Source organism: Bufo bufo, chromosome 1 (genome assembly GCF_905171765.1).
Source record: "Bufo bufo chromosome 1, aBufBuf1.1, whole genome shotgun sequence".
NCBI lineage: Eukaryota > Metazoa > Chordata > Amphibia > Anura > Bufonidae > Bufo > Bufo bufo.
Window position 1 is genome coordinate 58,221,892 of NC_053389.1, and position 21,368 is coordinate 58,243,259.

The 21,368-nt window shown below is 44.1% G+C and overlaps 1 protein-coding gene across 1 annotated transcript in view; it reads right to left on the reverse strand.

Moving 5' to 3' along the window:
• Nucleotides 1–21,368, reverse strand: part of MCAM (melanoma cell adhesion molecule) — a 113,278-nt gene that overhangs the window by 7,671 nt on the left and 84,239 nt on the right. Inside the window, exons 12-16 of the mRNA XM_040425022.1 lie at nucleotides 13,331–13,478; nucleotides 8,779–8,820; nucleotides 3,094–3,129; nucleotides 2,544–2,573; nucleotides 211–352 (exon numbers count right to left, since the gene is read on the reverse strand). Of these exons, the coding sequence (XP_040280956.1) occupies nucleotides 211–352; nucleotides 2,544–2,573; nucleotides 3,094–3,129; nucleotides 8,779–8,820; nucleotides 13,331–13,478 (398 nt within the window). The remainder of the gene's footprint in view (nucleotides 1–210; nucleotides 353–2,543; nucleotides 2,574–3,093; nucleotides 3,130–8,778; nucleotides 8,821–13,330; nucleotides 13,479–21,368) is intronic.

The window sequence follows — 21,368 nt, forward strand, 5'->3', positions numbered from 1 at the left end:
CAAACTTAATGGGAAGTAAGACAAAGGACGTCACAGCACTACAGTGCTGGCAGAAACCACAGAAGTAATGTGTCCCCTGCTTCTGAGTGACATGCATCTAGCTGTGCAGCTGAAACAGGGAATAATGTGGCTGAAAAAGACTTTACGGAAGCCCCAAAAAAACTCAGGTACGCTTTAAGACTGCAGTGAGGCAGTAGAAACCATACTCACATATCTTTTTTTCCAGAGCGTCCACAAGGGATGCGTCCTTTCTTATACAGGAAATACAACACCGCTCCCAGAACGGCCAGCAGAAGAATGCACACAATGACCGCCACAATCACCACGCCATAGCTTTTCTGACTTCTGGACTCTGCAGACATAGTTAACAAACACACAATACAATATTATTAGGTTAAACTTGTTTTTAATGACATCTGTATCCGGGTATATTCTTGGTTTTGATGATTGTTAAATTGTCTGCTATATCAGGATGTTAGGCCCATAATAACCCATTACAGCATTCTAATTAAATGGATGGGGCTGAACTGTGATCAGCCATCCCTGGAGAACAGTTCTTGGAAAACAGACTTTCTTGTCTCAGATAATAAAAAATAAGGGCCTGACAACTCAATTTATGATAATCAGATATAATCAAAATATTTAACGAGAACCTATCAGTAGGTTTGGGGGCCACTAAGTTTCTGGATTGTTCTTTGACAGCTTAGGTTTAGTGTTCCAAACCTGCCAATAGCAAAAACTCATCTTTACCATCTTTGGGCACGCACACATTGTGATGATAAAGAGGGGGACAGTACACCTTATTTCACTGTGCATGTGCTGCAGATCAAGACTATGCACAGTGAGGCATTGTGTATTGTCCTTGGCTTCAGTACAGCAATGTATATGCGCCTGGAGCCTCCAAAGATGAGTTTTAGACTCTCCGGCAATGTATACGTTTCCTTGACTTTACACAGCAACAGCTGATTTTGTTATAGACAGGTCTGGAGCACTAAGCCCCAGCTGCATGAGGGCACATTGGTGGTTTAGTGGCTCCATTCTACTCATAGGTTCCCTTAACGGTTATTCCATTCCATGTTCATGAGTACCATAGGCTTGTTCGACCACCCCCCACCCCCCCTCCTTTATTCAATCTGCTCTTAGCCACCATCTTGTAGCTTGTGAAAATAGAGGATCAGGGTGGCAGATTCTGGTGGTCGTACCATCACCAATACTGATGTTATTATCAATGGAACGGTAATTGCTTCTGGCTGGAGTTCCCCTTTAATTTTGTCCGATCAATTTTAAAATGTATGCATACGTGTAGATTACCAGCAACTACACTATAGACAGTCTACACGGATTTCTTCGTCAGGTCATAATTTGAGACTTTTCCAACACATTAAGAACAATGGCCCACATTTACTAATCCTGTGTAATCTGTAGACATGGTAAATTTAGACAGACAGCCTTTAAAAATATCGCAAGTTTATCACAGTGTCTGGCGCTGGAGGATAAATCTGGTGCATCTTTAGACTGTCTAGTTCAGGGGTGCCCAACCTGCGGCCTTCCAGCTGTTGCAAAACTACAATTCCCAGCATGCCCAGACAGCCTACTGCTATCAGCCTACAGCACGGCTGGAGGGCCGCAGGTTGGGCATTCCTGGTCTAGTTTATACCACCTATTTGCTGGCTTAGTTTAGGCCAATAAGTTCCCCACATGTACCAAATATCTGTCCAAAAGAAACCTTAGACCAATTCTAAGTTGGTCTGATTTGCATCTTTTTTTGAGCCAGAATCATGGAATTCAGCTTCACATAAGTAGCTAAATGATAGACAAACGCTAGCCACCACACAGTCTAGTTTAAAGGGCATCTGTCAGCAGATTTGTGCCTATGAAACCGGCTGACCTGTTGCATGTGTGCTTGGCAGCTGAAGACATCTGTGTTGGTCCCATGATCATATGTGCCCGCATTGCTGAGAAAAATGAAGTATTGATATTTGCAAATGAGCCTCTAGAGAGCATTGCTTCTAGAGGCTCATTTGCATATAATAAAACATCATTTTTCTCAGTAATGCTGACACATATGATCATGGAACGAACACAGATGTCTTCAGCTGCCAAGCACACATGCAACAGGTCAGCCGGTTTCATAGGCACAAATTTTCTGACAGATGCCCTTTAAAAACTAGAAGTGTTGAGGACCTCAAAAACATGAAATGTGTCTAAATTTGACATATGCCAAAATTTTGGTGTAAACACCATGTATGTGGTGCACTTAGCTACGTAAATGTTGGCCAATATTCAGAGGAGTTATCAAGCTGGGTTGCTAGTGTGCACGCGGCCAATTACTACTCAACAAAACCACACATTTTACAGCAAACTACCATGCAATATGTGCTGCACATTTAAAAACTGTAAGGCCAAAAACTGTCATACAATGTGCAGTTTTGATGTACGATAGTTGTGAAAACTTTCACGTGAGTATAATGAGTCCAGTTTTTCCATCTAAATCCTGAAAAACTGTTCTTAAGTTAACCTGTGGTCATACTAGGTTCTCTTACCTACGCTGGGGTCTTTTGTGGTTTCAGATTCTGTAAGGAAAATTTAGAAATTGACTACAATTAGGAGGTTCTTTATGACAACGTCAAATTAATATTTGGCCAAGTGTAAGACAAAACATTTGTATAGTAGCATTTCAGGTTATAGAGGTATAATAGACAATTCCTGGTAATCCATTCCCTACTTTTTAGGCAAAGAGAAGCTCCCACTAAGAAAGCATGGGCGTGGAGAACATACAGCTTCTTGGCATGGTGCCAAACAGTCTCCAAGTCTGTTAGGTGCTGTGTGTCTACGGAGGTATGCCACAAATTTATTGTGATCCATAAGGATTTTTTTCCAATTCATATGAAATTAGGAGCATGAAGAGATACAGGACAAGCCTCACATACAACTGTGGCAGCCCAGCAGAAAACAAAGCCATAATATGCTGTGTACATGAACGTTGCAACTAGAAGAAAGGTACAGAGTGGGTGTTGTGTGTTCTAGCTTCAAGTGGCCCCACCTTGTCCAATCTGGAAGATCGAACTGGTCACTGACCCTAGCAATTCTCACCTTCCTTGGAGCCTGGGTCTACTGTGGTTTCTGATCCTGTAAGATAAAGTTGTACAATTAAGTAATTTTCTAAATGTCATTATGAGCTACAGTGAAAGCAATGATTTAACTAGGTCCTTATACTGTAAATACACTCCTTAACATTGACATTGCAGCACCAAGAAGGACACGCAGTAAGGTTATCCAAATCGAGGACGCTGTAGGTGTTAAGATCTGCAAATGATTAAATTATTACATTTTCAAGCACCTAACTCCAATCGGTGGCTTGTGGGAGGGGCATAAAAACCAGATTGGAAGCAACGTTTTTTAGTCATATAAAACCTCAGAAATTGGATCAAGTCATGTGGGATGATTGTGTGATGCCTCCTGTTCCTCAACTCCTAGTTATAGCCACTTGTTGCAAACTGAGAGAGCCAGAATCCTTGAACTGAGAGACCTTGGATCATTACTCCAGCAGATCCATGTGCACCTAGGCCGAGATGTCAGCACTGTTCAACGTTGTAGGTCTATGTGGTTGGGAGAACAGTAATGTACTGGAATGACAGCAAGGGGCGCACAGAGGTGAACCTTTGCATGGCCGTATCATCTGATTAGAAGATTGGTGGATAGTAATCCATTCTGTACTGCAAGTGAATTTGGACATCCCAAGCCTAGGGCGACAAACAGTGTCTACAAATACCATCAGATGGCAATTGCACAGCATTGGCTACGAGCCAGTCTAAAAAGCTATCATGGTGCACAGCATAACAGCAATGGAGGCTGAAACAGAGGTCTATCCTCTTTTGCAATGAGTCCGGCTTCTGTCTTAGACTCAGTGATAGCTGGAAACTGGTCTGGAGACCACGTGGGCAATGCCATGAAGAGGCTTTCACAAAGGCATGTCACACTGCTTCTACTCTTGGGATTATATTGTGGGGTGGCATAATGTAGGTAGCCGGACCCCTCTACTCTTCATTTCTGGTACACTAACAGCTCAGTGTACATTGATGCGATCATGGAACCAGTGGTGCGGCCATTTCACCAAAGTGTTCCAGGAGCCATTTTTCAACAGGACAACGCCAGGCCGCATGTTGCCCATGCTACTGTGAGCAGCCTGCATGGCCTAAATGTGCTACCATGGCCTGCAAGATCTCTAGACTTGTCTCGAGCATCATTGGGACATCGTTGGTCGGCAATTGCATAGGGAGCTGCCAGCAATGGATCTTGATGATTTGTGTGCCCAAATGCATTCAGTGTGGCAGAACATTCCTCAGACAACCAATAATAACCTCCCTACATCTCTGAGCTACGTTCCCGATACATCCCCACACGCACTCTCCGATCCTCACAAGACCTTCTCTCCTCTCCTCTTATTGCCTCTCCCCACAATCGACTCCAAGATTTCTCCCGTGCATCCCCCATACTCTGGAACTCGCTACCCCAACATATCAGACTCTCACCTACAGTGGAATCCTTCAAAAGAAACCTGAAAACCCACCTCTTCAGACAAGCCTACAACCAGTGACCCTGCTGCCTCTATACCGCCATGACCAACTTCACCCGCACCCACTGTGTCCTTCTCCCATACCATGTAGATTGTAAGCCCTCACGGGCAGGGCCCTCTCTCCTTCTGTACCAGTTTGTAACTTGTCTTGTTTATGATTAGTGCAATTGTCTGTATTATGTATGTGCACCGCTTATCATATGTACAGCGCTATGGAATGAATGGCGCTTTAATAATAAATAATAATAATAATGATAGTATGCCAAGGCGTGTAAGTGCGTGTACTTCTGCATGTGGCACTTTTATATAAAAAAAAAACAAGATGTACTTTTGTACTTTTATAATTTGCGGATCATTAACATATCTATTGATGCTGTACTCTCCATAATTCGTTGACTTTTTCTTCTTGGAATTGCAACTTCAGTGCTGAGGAGTGTATATTGCACCATTTAAAGGGATTTTCCTGAACTCCAACGCTTATGATCTCAGGATAGATGATCAATATCACATTGGTGGGGGTCCAAACGTATGACACCCCACACGTCATCTGCTTCATACTATAACAAGCAAAGCGTTATACATTATAGAGCGGCTGTGCTTGGTATTGCAGCTCAATCCTATTCACTTGAATAGGACTTCAGGAAGCAATGTGACCAATGGACACAACCACACAAGCCAAGGAAGAAGCTGTAGTGCTTTCCTGAGCTAATCGACAGGGGTGGGGGAAGTTGGAATCCCACTAATCTGAAAAGAGATGATAGCTCATCATCATTTAGACCTGAAAAGCCCCTTTAAGGATCCTCAGTCTTCTAACCTTGCATATAGAACCAGAATATGTTTTTTGTTACACATTTGGTGGGAGCTATAGGCGCCCTTGTATGGTGACTCCATATGGTACCATATTCTGAGGTTTTTCCCGCTAAAAGCATTGCTTTGTGATATCGCATCTATTGGAGCATGTTCCAAGTTTGTCGGATCCATATGGAATCCATCAGTAAAAACTCGAACATGCCTCTGTATGTAATCGGAGTCACATGGAGGTACAATAAGGTAAAACAACTTGTTGAATCCATCCAAACTACTCAACAGTGTTTTCTTAAATGAATGTCATATTCATATTACTAGGTTTGTATTATATAGTTTTAGTATCAAGTCAAAAAAGTTTAAAAAATAAATACATTTCAAGTATTGTACAAAATGTGCCATCGATCGTAATCAGAATAAATGATTTATTTTGTTCAACCTTATGTAACAAGATGTGGAAATCTAGTTCTTGTGTTTGCAGATAATGGATAGTCATCTCTTATCTAAGATTGTCTTATGTTCCCATCCTGAATAACTGCAGTGGTAATATATCAATGATTAGAATTCTATGGTAACAGAGCAATCAGATATGTATAAAAAGAATCCATGACACAGATAGAAAATACACTAGATAAAAAGTTACTTTTTGTGACTGTAATGATAACATATGGAAGTGATTACAATATTAGAGGAAAGGAAAAATTTATTGGGAAAACTGTACAATTGGAAGGAGGCTCTAGGACCCTGTGTGCACCTCTAGCCTGGATACAAGATGAGATACGGCCTCTAGCCTGGATACAAGATGAGATATGGCCTCTAGCCTGAATACAAGATGAGATATGGCCTCTAGCCTGGATACAAGATGAAATACCGCCTCTAGCCTGGATACAAGATGAGATATGGCTTCTAGTCTGGATACAAGATGAGATACGGCTTCCAGCCTGGATACAAGGTGAGATACAGCCTCTAGCCTGGATACAAGATGAGATACAGCCTCTAGCCTGGATATAAGATGAGGTACGACCTCTAGCCTGGAAATAAGATGAGGTACGACCTCTAGCCTGGATACAAGATGAGATACAGCCTCTAGCCTGGATACAAGATGAGATACAGCCTCTAGCCTGGATACAAGATGAGATATAGCCTCTAGCCTGGATACAAGATGAGATACAGCCTCTAGCCTTGATACAAGATGAGATACGGCCTCTAGTCTTTATACAAGATGAGATACGGCCTCTAGCCTGGATACAAGATGAGATACCGCCTCTAGCCTGGATACAAGATGAGATACGGCTTCTAGTCTGGATACAAGATGAGATACGGCTTCCAGCCTGGATACTAGGTGAGATACAGCCTCTAGCCTGGATACAAGATGAGATACAGCCTCTAGTCTGGATACAAGATGAGATACAGCCTCTAGCTTGGATACAAGATGAGATACAGCCTCTAGCCTGGATACAAGATGAGATACAGCCTCTAGCCTGGATGCAAGATGAGATATAGCCTCAAGCCTGGATACAAGATGAGATACGGCCTCTAGTCTGGATACGAGATATGGCCTCTAGCCTGGCTACAAGATGAGATTCTGCCTCTAGCCTGGATACAAGATGAGATACAGCCTCTAGCCTGGATATAAGATGAGGTACGACCTCTAGCCTGGATACAAGATGAGATACAGCCTCTAGCCTGGATACAAGATGAGATACAGCCTCTAGCCTGGATACAAGATGAGATATAGCCTCTACCCTGGATACAAGATGAGATACAGCCTCTAGCCTTGATACAAGATGAGATACAGCCTTTAGCCTGGATACAAGATGAGATACAGCCTTTAGCCTGGATACAAGATGAGATACAGCCTCTAGCCTGGATACAAGATGAGATACAGCCTCTAGTCTGGATACAAGATGAGATACAGTCTTTAGCCAGAATACAAGATGAGATACGGCCTCTAGCCTGGATACAAGATGAGATATGGCCTCATATTGGGCATAGAGGAATACATATTCTGTATGGTATTCTGCGGCACATTTGCACACAGATGTTACAGCTGGGCCTGTAGATCCTGCACACTCGTAGGTTGCTGAAGCTGATGTCCCAGCTGGTCCCATAACTGCTAGATTGGTGATAAATCTAATAAATAGGCAGCCAAGGAAGTGTTGTAATCTGGTGATCTGGACATTCCTGGGAAACCCTTTGCTATGTGTGGGTAAGCATTATCTCGCTGAAAAATACCAGTTGGAAGCCCTGCCATGAGAGTAACACGTGTCTGCAGGATGTCCTGCACATATCACCGAGCTGTTAGTGTCCCTCGTATCACTACTAGGGGTGACCGACTGTCGTATGTGATGGTCCCGCAGATCATCACACCAGCAGTTGGGGCAGTGTGTCACTCCACAGAAAAGGCAGGATTGAAGCGCTCATCACGAGGCCTCCATACCCAAACTGACCATCATTGGATCCCAAAGAGCCGGGATTTGTCACTAAGGCTGCTTTTACATTAGTGCTTATTATTTCTGTTCTTCTGCTCCGTTATAGGAGCAGAAGAACAAAAATAACTGAAGTGCCTGATTCTGCTTATAATTGAAGCATACAGAGCCTAGCAGACCCCATTGACTATACTGGGATCCTTTAGGTTTCCGTTCAGGAGAATGTTTTTGTAGCGGGGAAAAAAGTCCTACATGCAGGACTGCAGGAACTGAGCTTCTGACGCAAATGTGAAAGTAGCCTAAAGATGATATGCTTCCAGTCTGTAGCAGTCCAGGTTTCTTGATCACGAAACCACTGCATACGAAGGTGTTGATGACTGGCTGTCAATAGCAGGACACCTAACGGGCGCTGTGATACCAAGTTTCCTTCTGCTAAGTACCTAGACAAAGGGGTGTGTAATGAAGGAGCTACCTGTGTCTGCATGGTGGACAACTAAACTGCGAGAGCTGCTTGTGCTTGTCAGAGAATCAAATGATGCCTCTCTACTGGTGGTCTGTCTGGACCATTCAAAGCCTATTGGCCATGTGTGCCCTCACATAACCACTGCTCCTAACGCCTCCCGACAGCTAGTTTAGAATGATTTTGGAGGGGGATTGTCAAAATCTGCCATGTGAAGGGACGGTATTGATAACAGCCTAGGGACAGCATGGTTAACCACCACTATGATACTGCTCCTATTCCCCAGCACATCCGTGCACTTATGACATGATGGGGTCCCCTGCAATCTAACATTTGTGGGTAAGCCAAGTTGGCGTAAATTTTTTTGTATATCATTACATGGCAATTACAACAATTTTTTTTGTATATCATTACATGGCATGAGTGCAGGGTACCACTGTGCAAAAAACTACAAAAAAAAACTACATTTGTACCATCTATGTTTCTAACAGATTCAATGTTGCACCTACCTCTGTGATCACCAAATACAGCTGTGGGTACGAGTCCGACTCCTTTGTAAACATAAAAAACAAATCAGTTAAAATTTTCTATTCACGTTTACTGTGTTTGCCATGTACTTTTACTGCATGCATCAGGAATGCGCAACAGACCCCCATACCGACAGAGGCCAAAAGAGTATTTTTTTTATACGGGTGCCTATGTGTGTTTTTTTTTTTATCATGGGTGCCTCTGGGTGACAGACATCGATCCATTAAATGCATACACTCATCATTGAAAGTTTGAAAAGAGCCTAACATGGACCACATAGTAAAATATATTGGCTCTTGTTAGTAGAGCTGGTCTTCTAGTCATTATTTATCCCCCACTTTTGGGTGGAAGAAATTGCTATCATTGGGAATAGTTCGGGCTCCATACATTCCGACTGAAACCAGCTCCACTATGATTATATGTGCTGCATTTTGCGGGGTTAGGCATCGCCCACTTTCACATGTCCGTGATGACATCCATGACAAGATGATTAGTGGTTCATCTGTGAAGATGTCCCTGAAGGGTCCGTGCTTGGTCTATGGGTCATCCGTATTCTACGGACACATAAACAAATTCAAATCAATGGGTGGATAACACGAACAGCACATGTTTGTGATTCAGTGACATGTGAAAGAGGCCTAACCAAGTGAAGAAGACTATAGCATGACCTACAGCTTTCTAAGAATATCCCAAAAAGTCGAAGTTGACCACCATCTGTAACTACTAGGGGGCAGTTTGATTCAGTATAGACTTTATGGTATCCAGTTAGTCTGAGTTGGTGTCATGTGCGCCAGGTCCAAGCCAGGCCTGCTAGTTTGGAGGTAACCTCCACTTTGACCCACCCAAGGTGTCACAGTAGCAAAAGAATCCAAGGCACCGCCAGTAGGTTTGGCTGCAGCTTTATTGTGGAGCAAAAACAGCAACATTTTTCGACATGCAGGTCTTTCTCAAGCTTTAAAAAGACCTGCATGCTCCTGATGTGAGCCTGTCAGTGAAATTATTGTACCATACAAGTTCTGCATACGCCCCTAAGGTGCGGGTGCAGTGGATGGGAGTGGTAGCGGCCCTGATGAGGTGTTGCTCCCTGGAGGATCAGTGCAGTGGAAAGGTGGCTTGAAGAATCAGGGCAGAAGTATCAGTATAAAAGTCTCTCTTCACTTAGTGCAGAAGATAACTTTGTGGCATATCCAGTATTATGTACAAAGAGCAGTTTCTGGCACCAGACGAGGAGGCATGGTGGCTGGTTGGATGGAAATTTAATGGCACTTGCAGGCACTTGTAGATATACTGTAGGTGTCCACTGTGTGATACAGGCTTGAAGTTGGTGGCCATACTATGGTACTACTACTATGGTAGTGGATATCCCCCCACTGCTAAAAATGTAGAATATCCATACAGAAAAAATTCACTGCAAACTGGATGCCAATAAAACCACTGATATTGCAACAAAAGCATCAATCATGAATTAACCACTTCCCATCTGGGCCCTTTGCCCCCTTCCTGACCAGGCTAAATTTTGCAAAACTGACATATCTCACTTTATGTGGTAATAACTTTGGAACGCCTTTATTTATCCAAGTCATTCAGAGATTGTTTTCTCGTGACACATTGTACTTCATGATAGTCATAAATTTAAGTCAAAATATTTCACCTTTATTTATGAAAAAATCCCAAATTTACCCAAAAATTTGAAAAATTCGCAATTTTCTAAATTTCAATTTCTCTGCTTTTAAAACAGAAAGTGATACCTCATAAAATATTTATTATTTAACATTCCCCATATGTCTACTTTATGTTGGCATCATTTTGGAAATGTCATTTTATTTTTTTAGGACGTTAGAAGGCTTAGAAGTTTAGAAGGAATTCTTCAAATTTTTAAGAAAATTGCCAAAATCCACTTTATAAGGACCAGTTCAGGTCTGAAGTCACTTTGTGGGGTCTACATAGTGGATACCCCCATAAATGACCCCATTGTAGAAACTACACCCCTCAAGGTATTCAAAACCAATTTTACAAACTTTGTTAACCCTTTAGGCGTTCCACAAGAATTAAAGGAACATGGAGATCAAATTTTAAAATTTCACTTTTTTGGCAGATTTTCCATTTTAATCAATTTTTTTCTTTAACACATCGATGGTTAACAGCCAAACAAAACTCAATATTTATTACCCAGATTCTGCGGTTTACAGAAACACCCCACATTTGGTCATAAACTGCTGTATGGGCACACGGCAGGGCGCAGAAGAAAAGGAACTCCACATGGTTTTTAGATGCCATGTCCCATTTGAAGCCCCCTGATGCACCCTTACAGTAGAAACTCCCAAGAAGTGACCCCATTTTGGAAACTAGGGGATACGGTGCCAGTTTTATTAGTACTATTTTTGGGTACATATGATTTTTTGATCATTCATTATAACACTTTATGGGGCAAGGTGACCAAAAAATTGGTTGTTTTAGCACAGTTTCTATTTATTTATTTTTACAGCGTTCACCTGAGGGGTTCAGTCAAGTGACATTTTTATAGAGCAGATTGTTACGGACGTGGCGATACCTAATATCTATACTTTTTCTCATTTATTAAAGTTTTACACAATAATAGCATTTTTGAAACAAAAAAATTATGTTTTAATGTGTCCATGTTCTGAGAGCTATAGTTTTTTTATTTTTTGAGAGATTTTCTTATGTAGGGGCTCATTTTTTGCGGGATGAGGTGACGGTTTTATTGGTACTATTTTGTGGGACATACGCATTTTTGATCACTTGGTGTTGCACCTTTTGTGATGCAAGGTGACAAAAATTGCTTGTTTTGACACAGTTTTTATTTTTTTATTTTTACGGTGTTCACCCGAGGGGTTAGGTCATGTGATACTTTTATAGAGCTGGTTTTTACGGACGCGGCAATACCTAATATGTATACTTTTTTTTATTTGTTTCACTTTAACACAATAATAGCATTTTTGAAACCAAAAAAATGATGTTTTAGTGTCTCCATGTTCTAAGAGCTATAGTTTTTTTATTTTTTAAGAGATTTTCTTATGTAGGGGCTCATTTTTTGCGGGATGAGGTGACGGTTTTATTGGTACTATTTTGTGGGACATACGCGTTTTTGATCACTTGGTGTTGCACCTTTTGTGATGCAAGGTGACAAAAATTGCTTGTTTTGACACAGTTTTTTTTTTTTTTACGGTGTTCACCCGAGGGGTTAGGTCATGTGATACTTTTATAGAGCTGGTTTTTACGGACGCGGCGATACCTAATATGTCTATTTTATTTTTTCTATTTTTAATTTTTTTTTTTTATTCCTTACTTGGGAACTTTTTTTTTTTTACATGTGAAACTTTATTTTATTTTATTTTTTCAACCCTTTATTTTTTTTACACTTTTCGTCCCCCATAAGGTCATACAAGACCTCTGGGGGACATTTGCTTCACTTTTTCTTTTTTTTTTCACTGTTGATTTCTCCTGTAACTGGGGCTGACATAGTAGCCCCAGTTACAGGACAAATGCACCCCTATAGAGGCTGTACAGCAGCAATCCTGCGCTGTACAGCCTCACAGCAGGGCTGATCGAGGTCTCTGAGAGACCTCACACAGCTCCTGCACACTCCGGTCACGGCGGTCACATGACCGCCGGGCCGGAACAGGAAGCGCACAGCGCTTCCTTCTCTGCAGACACAGCGCTCGGTGAGCGCTGTGTCTGCAGCGATCGTGAAGGCAGGGACACCTGGGCACTGTCCCTGCCTTCTCTAAGGGTTGCCCTGCTGTCACTGACAGCGGGCAACCCGATCAGCAGCTGCACGATTAGCGTGCAGCTGCTATTTCTGACAGGACGTTCTAAAACGTGCTGTCAGAAATAGACGTCCACCCATAGGACGTTTATATCCTATGGGCGGACGTGAGGTGGTTAAAAGGAGTTATATTGATGACGTATTCTCTGGATAGGCCTTTAATATCGGATTGGTGGGGGTCTGACACCCGGGACCCACGCCAATCAGCTGTTAGAAGAGGCTTGCGCTCCATGAGCTCTGCATCCTCTTTCTAGGCCATGTAACATCACCATTCATTGGTCACATGGCCTAGTTGAAGCTCAGCCCCATTGAAGTCAATGGGGCTGAGCAGCGATAGCAAGCACGACAGCTATCAATGTACGGCGCTGTGCTTGGAAAGCTGCGGGAGATGGCTGCGCTCCCTGAATCAGCTGATCCTGAGGATAGGTCGTCATTATCAGTACCTGAATAACCCCTTCAACGGGGTAATGTAAAACACATTCATAAGATGTTCGATCTCCCGTCTCACAAGCACGTCTTTTGTTTTTGGTGCTAGATTTTCGCAAACCTTTCCTGCCGTAGTCATTCTCCTTACAAAAAGGTGCACTCGCAATACAGGCGGCGTCTATCGTGTTACCTTTTTGATTTGCATTTAAATTGGAGAGTGATGTTGATTTCTCCTAGACGGATACTGATGTGGATGTGGCACCACCTTAGTGGCCCCATAGTGCCATTATTAGAGTGATCTAATATATTATCTGACTTACTTTCCTGTAGTTGGATATATTCCATGCTGCTGTTGATTTCATTCTCTGCCTTACACAATATTCGGCCATTCAGATGATTTTGAGTCACTCGGAAGTTCAATTCACTAATAACTTCACTATCAGAAGCATTAACAACATCACCATCTACCTGCGGAATTAAAGGGAATGTGTCGTTAGAAAATGACCAACTGTTTAAATAGTTTTTTTTGCTTCTTTACTTTTCCATGTCACTATGTATAGTTAAAGGGAGTCTCCAGCAGCGACATCATTATGATGTCATTATACAGTAGATTAAAAAAAGGCACAATTATATTCATATTATATTAGTGATACTTCCTGTTGTGGATAGATCACTCTCCATCATCTTATTATAATCACAGGTAGGATTACAATGATGGATAGCACTATATATATATATATATATATTATATATATATATATATATATATATATATATATACACACACTACTCACAAAAAGCTAGGGATATTTGGCTTGTGGGTGAAATTTCAGGATGAACCTAAAATACACTCTAACTAGTGCTGATCAAACACCAAAGTGCTTGGGTTCTCGAGTAGAACACCTCGGGATGCTCGGGTGCTCTACCGAGCACCTGGGCACAATGGAAGTCAATGGGAGAACCCGAGCATTAAAGGATAACGGTCGTATATTATTTTGTTTTTTGAGTATTGGATTGTGGTGATTAATATCACCTTGGTGGCCCTATTTCAACTTTTCACTGTGTGTTCAATTACCCCCTTAATTCCACATTTTTGTCCCCTGTACTGCCTACTTTTACCTGTGCTTAAAATAGGGTTGCTAGGCATGGTCCGTCCTCTGTTGAAGGACGAAGGACGCAGAAGCAGGCAGTGTGCAGGGTCAGATTACTGACAGCCAGGGACTGTAAGTAAATGATTAAAGCCAGGTCCTCCCCAGCAGCTGATAACAGTGCCTGGGCTGTGTGCACTTCTCCCTGTCCCTGCACTTGGCAGACGCTCCCTCATTTAGCAGAGCTGGAGAAGGCAGAGTTGAATCAGCGCAGACCAGGGAAGGGAGATCTACCGTCTGCTCAGTGTATAAATGAAAGCAACATGTGGTAAGAGGACCCCTTTGTGCTGCAGGAAATTAACCCTTTAGGGGGGGAGGGTTCTGGTTACTGACACTTTTGGGGGCTATTGTTACTGGCTAGTGAGGGCAGGCGGGATTAGCCTCAGGTGAGGGCAGTGGCGGCCATCTTAACTGAATAGTGAAATTGCAGTTTTATGCAGACTGGTTGCTAAGGGCTGAATCTTATTAAATATGGGGTAAGTCAGTCTAAAAGTAACGGATTCTGGAATATCATGTTATTAGTATCTACATATATGAAAATTGAAATTAGGGTCTAAATGTGACAGTTATCCTTTAAACCAGGCACCCCCTGATCTGAAGAGGGGAGGGTGTCTGGTTCATAAGAAAAGGTCAGAAATGATGGAAACACCACTGAAATGGTTCTGGAACAGCATTGGGAGGATGTCTGGATGCATCTTGGACTCCCAGGTCGCTGCTGGGAACGATGTTGTCCAAGTAGTACGCCACTTTTACAGACTGACAATAATACGCACAAAACCGAAGATAAAATTAATTTTAGAGGAAAAATTGTTAGGAAACATTCTTTCCTGTATATTTACTTCTATATAAAGTGCAAGTGCTGCCAAAAATTACAAGGAAGAGGCACTCCGATACAACCTGTATATCACATAAAGGAGGGCCTCATTCACATTGTGGTACAATTGTTCAGGTAGTGGGACTCCTACACTGCGGCTGCGCGGTCAAATTCGTAGCGCAGTGGAAAAGGAGAGAGGAGGAGAGTAAACGGGCGGGCAGAGGCACACGGAGGGCGGGGTTATGAGCCGTTGAGGAGGTGCTGCCTGGGGCTCGGACAATTGAGCCGCCGCCCTGGGCACTTGAGAGGGCTCATTTACAGAATCTTAAAAGTTCATTTTTGGCTGAAAGAAAACTCCATTAGATACAACAAAAGGTACCGTTTTTAAGTTCTGGGTGGCACATATAACGCTATTTGATCAGTCTAATATGCTCAAATGTGGTGACAGACTCCCTTTAAGCCTATGCACTAAAGGAAAGGGCTGCCAAAAATTACAAGGATCCGACACTCCAATACAACCTTTATTACATATAAAGGAGGGCATCATATACACCCTTACAAAAATATGATTGATGGCCTGCTGGTGACCTTTAAGGGAGAGGGAGGAGGAGAAGGGGGGGGGGGTTGCAGCAACTAATGTAGGTTGTGGCAGAAATCCTGATGGAAGTAGGGCCCACAATCCTTGGCGTCGGTAGCACCTGTGCCATCCCAGGGTACGACTCGCTCCCAGCCTCCACAACGTTCACCCAGTGTGCCAGGGAAATGTAGCGTCCCTGGCCACAAGCACTTGTCCATGTGTCAGTTGTTAAGTGGACCTTCCCAATAACTGCGTTGGTAAGGGCACGGGTTATGTTACGGGACACATGCTGGTGTAAGGCGGGGACAGCACAACGGGAAAAATAGTGGCAGCTGGGGACTGAGTAACGAGGGACGGCCACCGCCATCAGGCTGCGGAAAGTGTCCACAAACCTAAATGGCAACATTTCCAGGGCCAGCAATTTGGAAAGGGGCGCATTTAGTGCTATGGCCTGTGGGTGGGTGTCTGGGTATTTGCGCTTTCGTTCAAAGGCCTGGGGTATGGACATCTGTACGCTGAGCTGGGACACAGAAGTTGATGTGGTAGATGATGGTGTTTGCGAAGGTCCAGGTGCAGGACGGGAGGCATCCAGGCCTGCGTCTTGGACAGGGGATTGGCCAGCACGTAACACAGGGGAAGAGGAGGCAGTGGTGTGACCCGCAGACACTGATTGTGGACCCAGGTGTTCGGCCCACCTATTAGGGTGCTTTGATGCCATGTGGTGGATCATGCTGGTGGTGGTGAGGTTGCTAGTGTTCACGCCCCTGCTCATTTTGGTATGGCACAGGTTGCAAATGACAATTCTTTTATCGTTCGCACTTTCCTAAAAAAAAAAGGGCCAGACTGCGGAACACCTACCCCTTGGCAAGGAAGATTACCACAAGGGGGTGCTCCGGGGAACAGTTGCGGGCCTGTTTGGTGTGGCCCTCCTTCTCCCTTTTTCCACCCCACTGCCTCTTATACCCTGTTGCGGTGCTGCGGATCCCTCCCCCTCTGTACTGCTTTCCTCGCTCGGCTTGCCACCTTCCGAGGTAGGGTCAGTGATTTCATCGTCCACCACCTCCTCTTCCACTTCCTCACTCTGGTCATGCTCCTGACTTGTTGACCTAACAAGAACCTCACTTATTGACAACGGTGTCTCATCCTCATCATCAACCTCCTGAGACATTAATTGCCTTTGACTTATTGGCAACTGTGTCTCATCATCATCATCCACCTCATGAAACACTAATTGACATTCCCCACCGTCATCTTTTTCTGACTGTGGATGCTCAAGAGTTTGGGAATCAGTGCACAAGATCTCCTCATGTCCCTCTTCAAGCGGGCTTGGCGAGAAGGCCAAATCAAGGAATGGCGATGAAAAGAGCTCCTTGGAATATCCGAGTGTGGGATCATTTGTTTGCCAAGACTCTCCATGGTGGGTGGAAGGAGTATCAGGGTGAGGATTCAGTTGACCAGACTCTTGGCTACTGAGACTGGACTTTGTGGAAGACAGGGTGGTGCTTAACCGACTGGAAGCATTATCTAATTAGACTGAATGTCACTGATATTTCGGATGGGCAAACGTTATATAGGAGATGTAGCACAGGTAATGTCGCTGCCACCAGCAGCAAAAGAATTAGACTGAATGTCACTGATATTTCGGATGGGCAAACGTTATACAGGAGATGTAGCACAGGTAATGTTGCTGCCACCAGCAGCGAAAAAATTGCGCTGAATTTCACAGCCAAATGTAACACAACAGATGTAGCAAAGGTTGTGTCACTTTCAGCAGCGGCCAAACAACTGCACGAAATTTAGCGCAGGCTGCGCTAATAATATATATGGCAGCCAGATAAAACAATAGTCCTTAAAAGGACTAACAAACAAACCAATTCCTGTCCCTACACTATCTGTCCCTTCAGTTCTCCAGCTCTCCCTGACTAAGACTGAACCGAACCACGTGTCATCGGGTGCTATATAGCACCCGATGACGCGTTCCGGCCAGCCAATCACTCTAATGCCAGTAGCCAACATGGCTACGGCATTACAGTGAGTGCCAGTACCCACGCGTACGTTTATTGGCTGCGTAGCAGCCAACAAACGTGTGGGGAGGAGACTCGAGCATCGCGCTCGAGCACATGCGGTGTTCGGCCGAACACCACAATATGCTGAGAATCGCGATGCTCGAGTAAAAAAGTGTTTGGCATGCTCACCCGAACACTAATTCTGACCTTTACAGGTGGACTTACTGTGACTTTCTCTAAACTTCTGAATGCACATGTCTAACTTATCAATGTTTCAGTACTTTTTGCACAACTTACTGTTCTCTAACATGAAGCGTAACGTCAAAATTCACAGCAGGTGTTTGATCCGTGAATCACCCAATAAATCTCTGGGTTCAATTAGAATTGGTATTTAAACAGTCCTCCTCATCATGCTGTTCACATTTTGACATCATGAGACCAAGACGACACCTAACAATTGATCAACAGTGCATCGCTTTTGCGAGGCTTGAAACAGGATGTTCTCAGACGGAAGTGGCCACTGAGCTTAGAGTTTCATCAGCAGGTTGCAACAGAGATACAGAGAGTCACAAAAAGGCATTGAAGTGGACTTCCTTTGGCCACATCCCACACTGATGACTGCTTCATTGTGATTGCCACACAACTCCAGGCACATTTAAGGGAGGTGAGAGGCACGTCAGACCATTTGAAACCATTTACACAGGGGTGCATCACCAATGAGGCCAGGTGAGGCGATCGCCCCAGGCAGCACCAGGTAGGGGCAAGAGGAGGGGGAGCAGCCTAAAGGCCATGGGCTTAAGGGAAGGTGTTAGGTTAAGAAATTGGCATTGGGGAGGGGGCTGTCTCAGATTTCGCCTCAGGCAGCAGAAAGGCTAGGTGCACCCTTGCAGTTACATCAACGTGGTCTGCGTGCTAGATGACCTGCAAGGGTATCTGACCAGGAGCAGACATAAATATGATGGCCAATTTCAGACCGATTACCAACACCCACCTAATAGCTAAAATCATGGAGATAGCAGTGGCAAGCCAACTCCAGCTGCACGTAGAACAGCATCGACTTCTAGATGAACATCAGTCGGGCTTCAGGCCAACACACAGCACGGAATCAGCCCTGGTCAGCCTTTGGGATGAAGCCCTAGGGGTCGCTGACGAGGGAGGGGGGACTTGGCTGGTTCTCCTAGACATGTCGGCAGCCTTCGACACTATCAGCCATTCCATCCTCCTAAATAGATTAAAAGCTGACATTGCAGTAGATAACCATGGACTTGCCTGGTTTGACTCTTTCCTGAAAAACAGAGCTCAGAGAGTCAAACTGGGCTCATTCTTTTCCCCAGTCGAGAAGGTGGAGTGGGGAGTCCCTCAGGGATCTCCCCTCTCGCCATTACTCTTCAATATTTATGTCCGACCTCTGCTCGCCATTCTGAAGGAGTATAACATCAGCTTTGAGTCCTATGCGGACGATACACAGATCCTTTTGAGAGTATCGAAATCCGCTGATGACTATAAACTCATGCAAGAAGGACTAAATAAGGCCAGGAACTGGCTAGCACATAACCACCTCAAACTCAACCCGACCAAGACTGAGCTTATTGCACTACATAAAACACCTGAGGCTGCCGCCCCGTCTATCTTTGGGGAAAACGTTGCCATCGCCACACAAGGAAAGAGTCTGGGGATAATTTTGGATCAAGAAATGAGCCTCCGTCCCCAGATTAAAGAAGTAATACGGAAAGCAAACTTCGCCCTATTCCTTCTAAAAAAAGCCCTACCGCTTCTCCCCAACACATGCAGACAGGTCGTGGTGGGAGCGCTAGTCAACTCCCACCTGGACTACGGCAATGCAATGTATGCGGGGCTACCAGAGAAAGATCTGAGAGCTCTGCAACTCTGTCAAAACAGAGCCATCCGGCTCGTCAAGAAACTAGACTGGACAGACTCTGTTACAAAAGCACGCAGGGAACTCCACTGGCTCCCAGTGAAAGAGAGAGTGCAGTTTAAGCTGTGCTGCTTAACACACAAAGCCCTCCACAAAACAGGCCCCATCTATCTGCAAAAAAAGATAACACGTTACCATCCTCCTAGAGAACTGAGATCCACCTCAGCCTCCCTTCTGTCGGTGCCAAGAACCCGCCTCAAGACAAGGGGCGACAGACGTTTCTCAGCATTAGCCCCCAAGATCTGGAACTCCCTCCCAGAACATATCAGAACAACATCAGATTACCTGGAATATAGGAAGCTGGTTAAGACCTGGCTATTTGTGTAGGATGACGTAGGGGCTCACAAATATAGCCGTCCACAAGCGCTTCGATCGGATTGAGTTCCTCTAGAGCGCTATACAAGGACTTAGTAACATAACATAACATAACCACACCACCGGGCACAGGAGTCACCGTTTTGCATGGGCCAGGAAGCATCTACTCTGGATGAGGGACCAGTGGGCCTCAGTGCTGTTCACTGATGAAAGTCGATTCATGCTGAGCAGAAATGATGGCCGCCAAAGATGTTGGAGACGTCAAGGAGAACGCTATGAATCATCCACTGTTGTCACCAGACGAGCCTTTGGTGGTGGTGGTGTTTCAGTGTGGGCAGGTGTGTCTAGCCAATATAGAACTGCCCTACACTTTGTGAATGGTACAGTGACAAGCCCATACTACTCGAGTAACATCATTAATCCAGTCATTGTGCCTCTGCATGGACAACACAGACCTAATTTCATCTTCATGGACAACGATGTGCCAGCTTATCGAGGTTGCATCATTAGGGAACAGCTGCTGGAGACTGGGGGACCTCAAATGGAGTGACCTGCACTTTTTCCAGACCTGAATCTCGTTGAAAACCTATGGGATCAGCTGAGTTGCCGTGTAGAGGCTCATAACTCTGTGCCCCAGAACCTCAATGACCTGAGGGCCGCCCTTCAAGAAGAGTGAGATGCAATGCCTCAGCAGACAATAAGTCGACTTGTGAACAGCAGGAGACATCGTGGTCAAGCTGGAATTGATGCTCAAGGCCAAATGACAAGTTATTGAGACAGACATATATGTGGGGGTGTACCCAGTAGTGGTGTCGGCTTTTGTTTCAATAAATTGTTTCAGATGAGGAAATCACCATTGCTGCTTCTGCTTAAATGCCCGACTTTCATGATATATCACTGTAGAGTGAACTTTTTGCGTTTTCCCTAAATCTCACCCAAAACCCAAATATCCCTAACTTTTTCTGAGTAGTATATATATATTATATATTGCAAAAGAGAATTAAACCAGCACCTCCTAAATATATATAAATAGGGGCACAGTACCTTGGCTGCAACACAATGCATAGACCTACAAGTAGCAGCACACTGTATATTTATATATATATATATATATATATATATATATTGTGGGGACTCGCTCTGGTAGACAGGATTAGCGGACGCAGTATAGAGGCAACAACAAGTTCTTTGGATCAAACAGTTCAGTGTTTTATTCACACTTTAGGCAAGTGACAAACAAACAGTCATATTCAAACAAAAAGTCACCTTGCGGTGTTGGTGGTAAGTCACACCATGTGGCAACACAAAGAGTCCTTGCTCATAGCAGCACCAACCTCTTTTCATGCCACACAGGTAGAAAGCCTTCATCCAGACACAAGGCTCGCAGATCCCAACACAGAGACATGGCTTAGGCCCAGCTACCTATTCAAGGACAGCCAGGTGCTGCCAAAACCCGGACCGGTATTTAAAATCCGGTCCGGTATTTGACCTCACCTGGCTGTAAATCAGCCCAGCAGCACATGCTGGGAGGAAAATACCTGTTTTCCCAGACCAAACCTCTC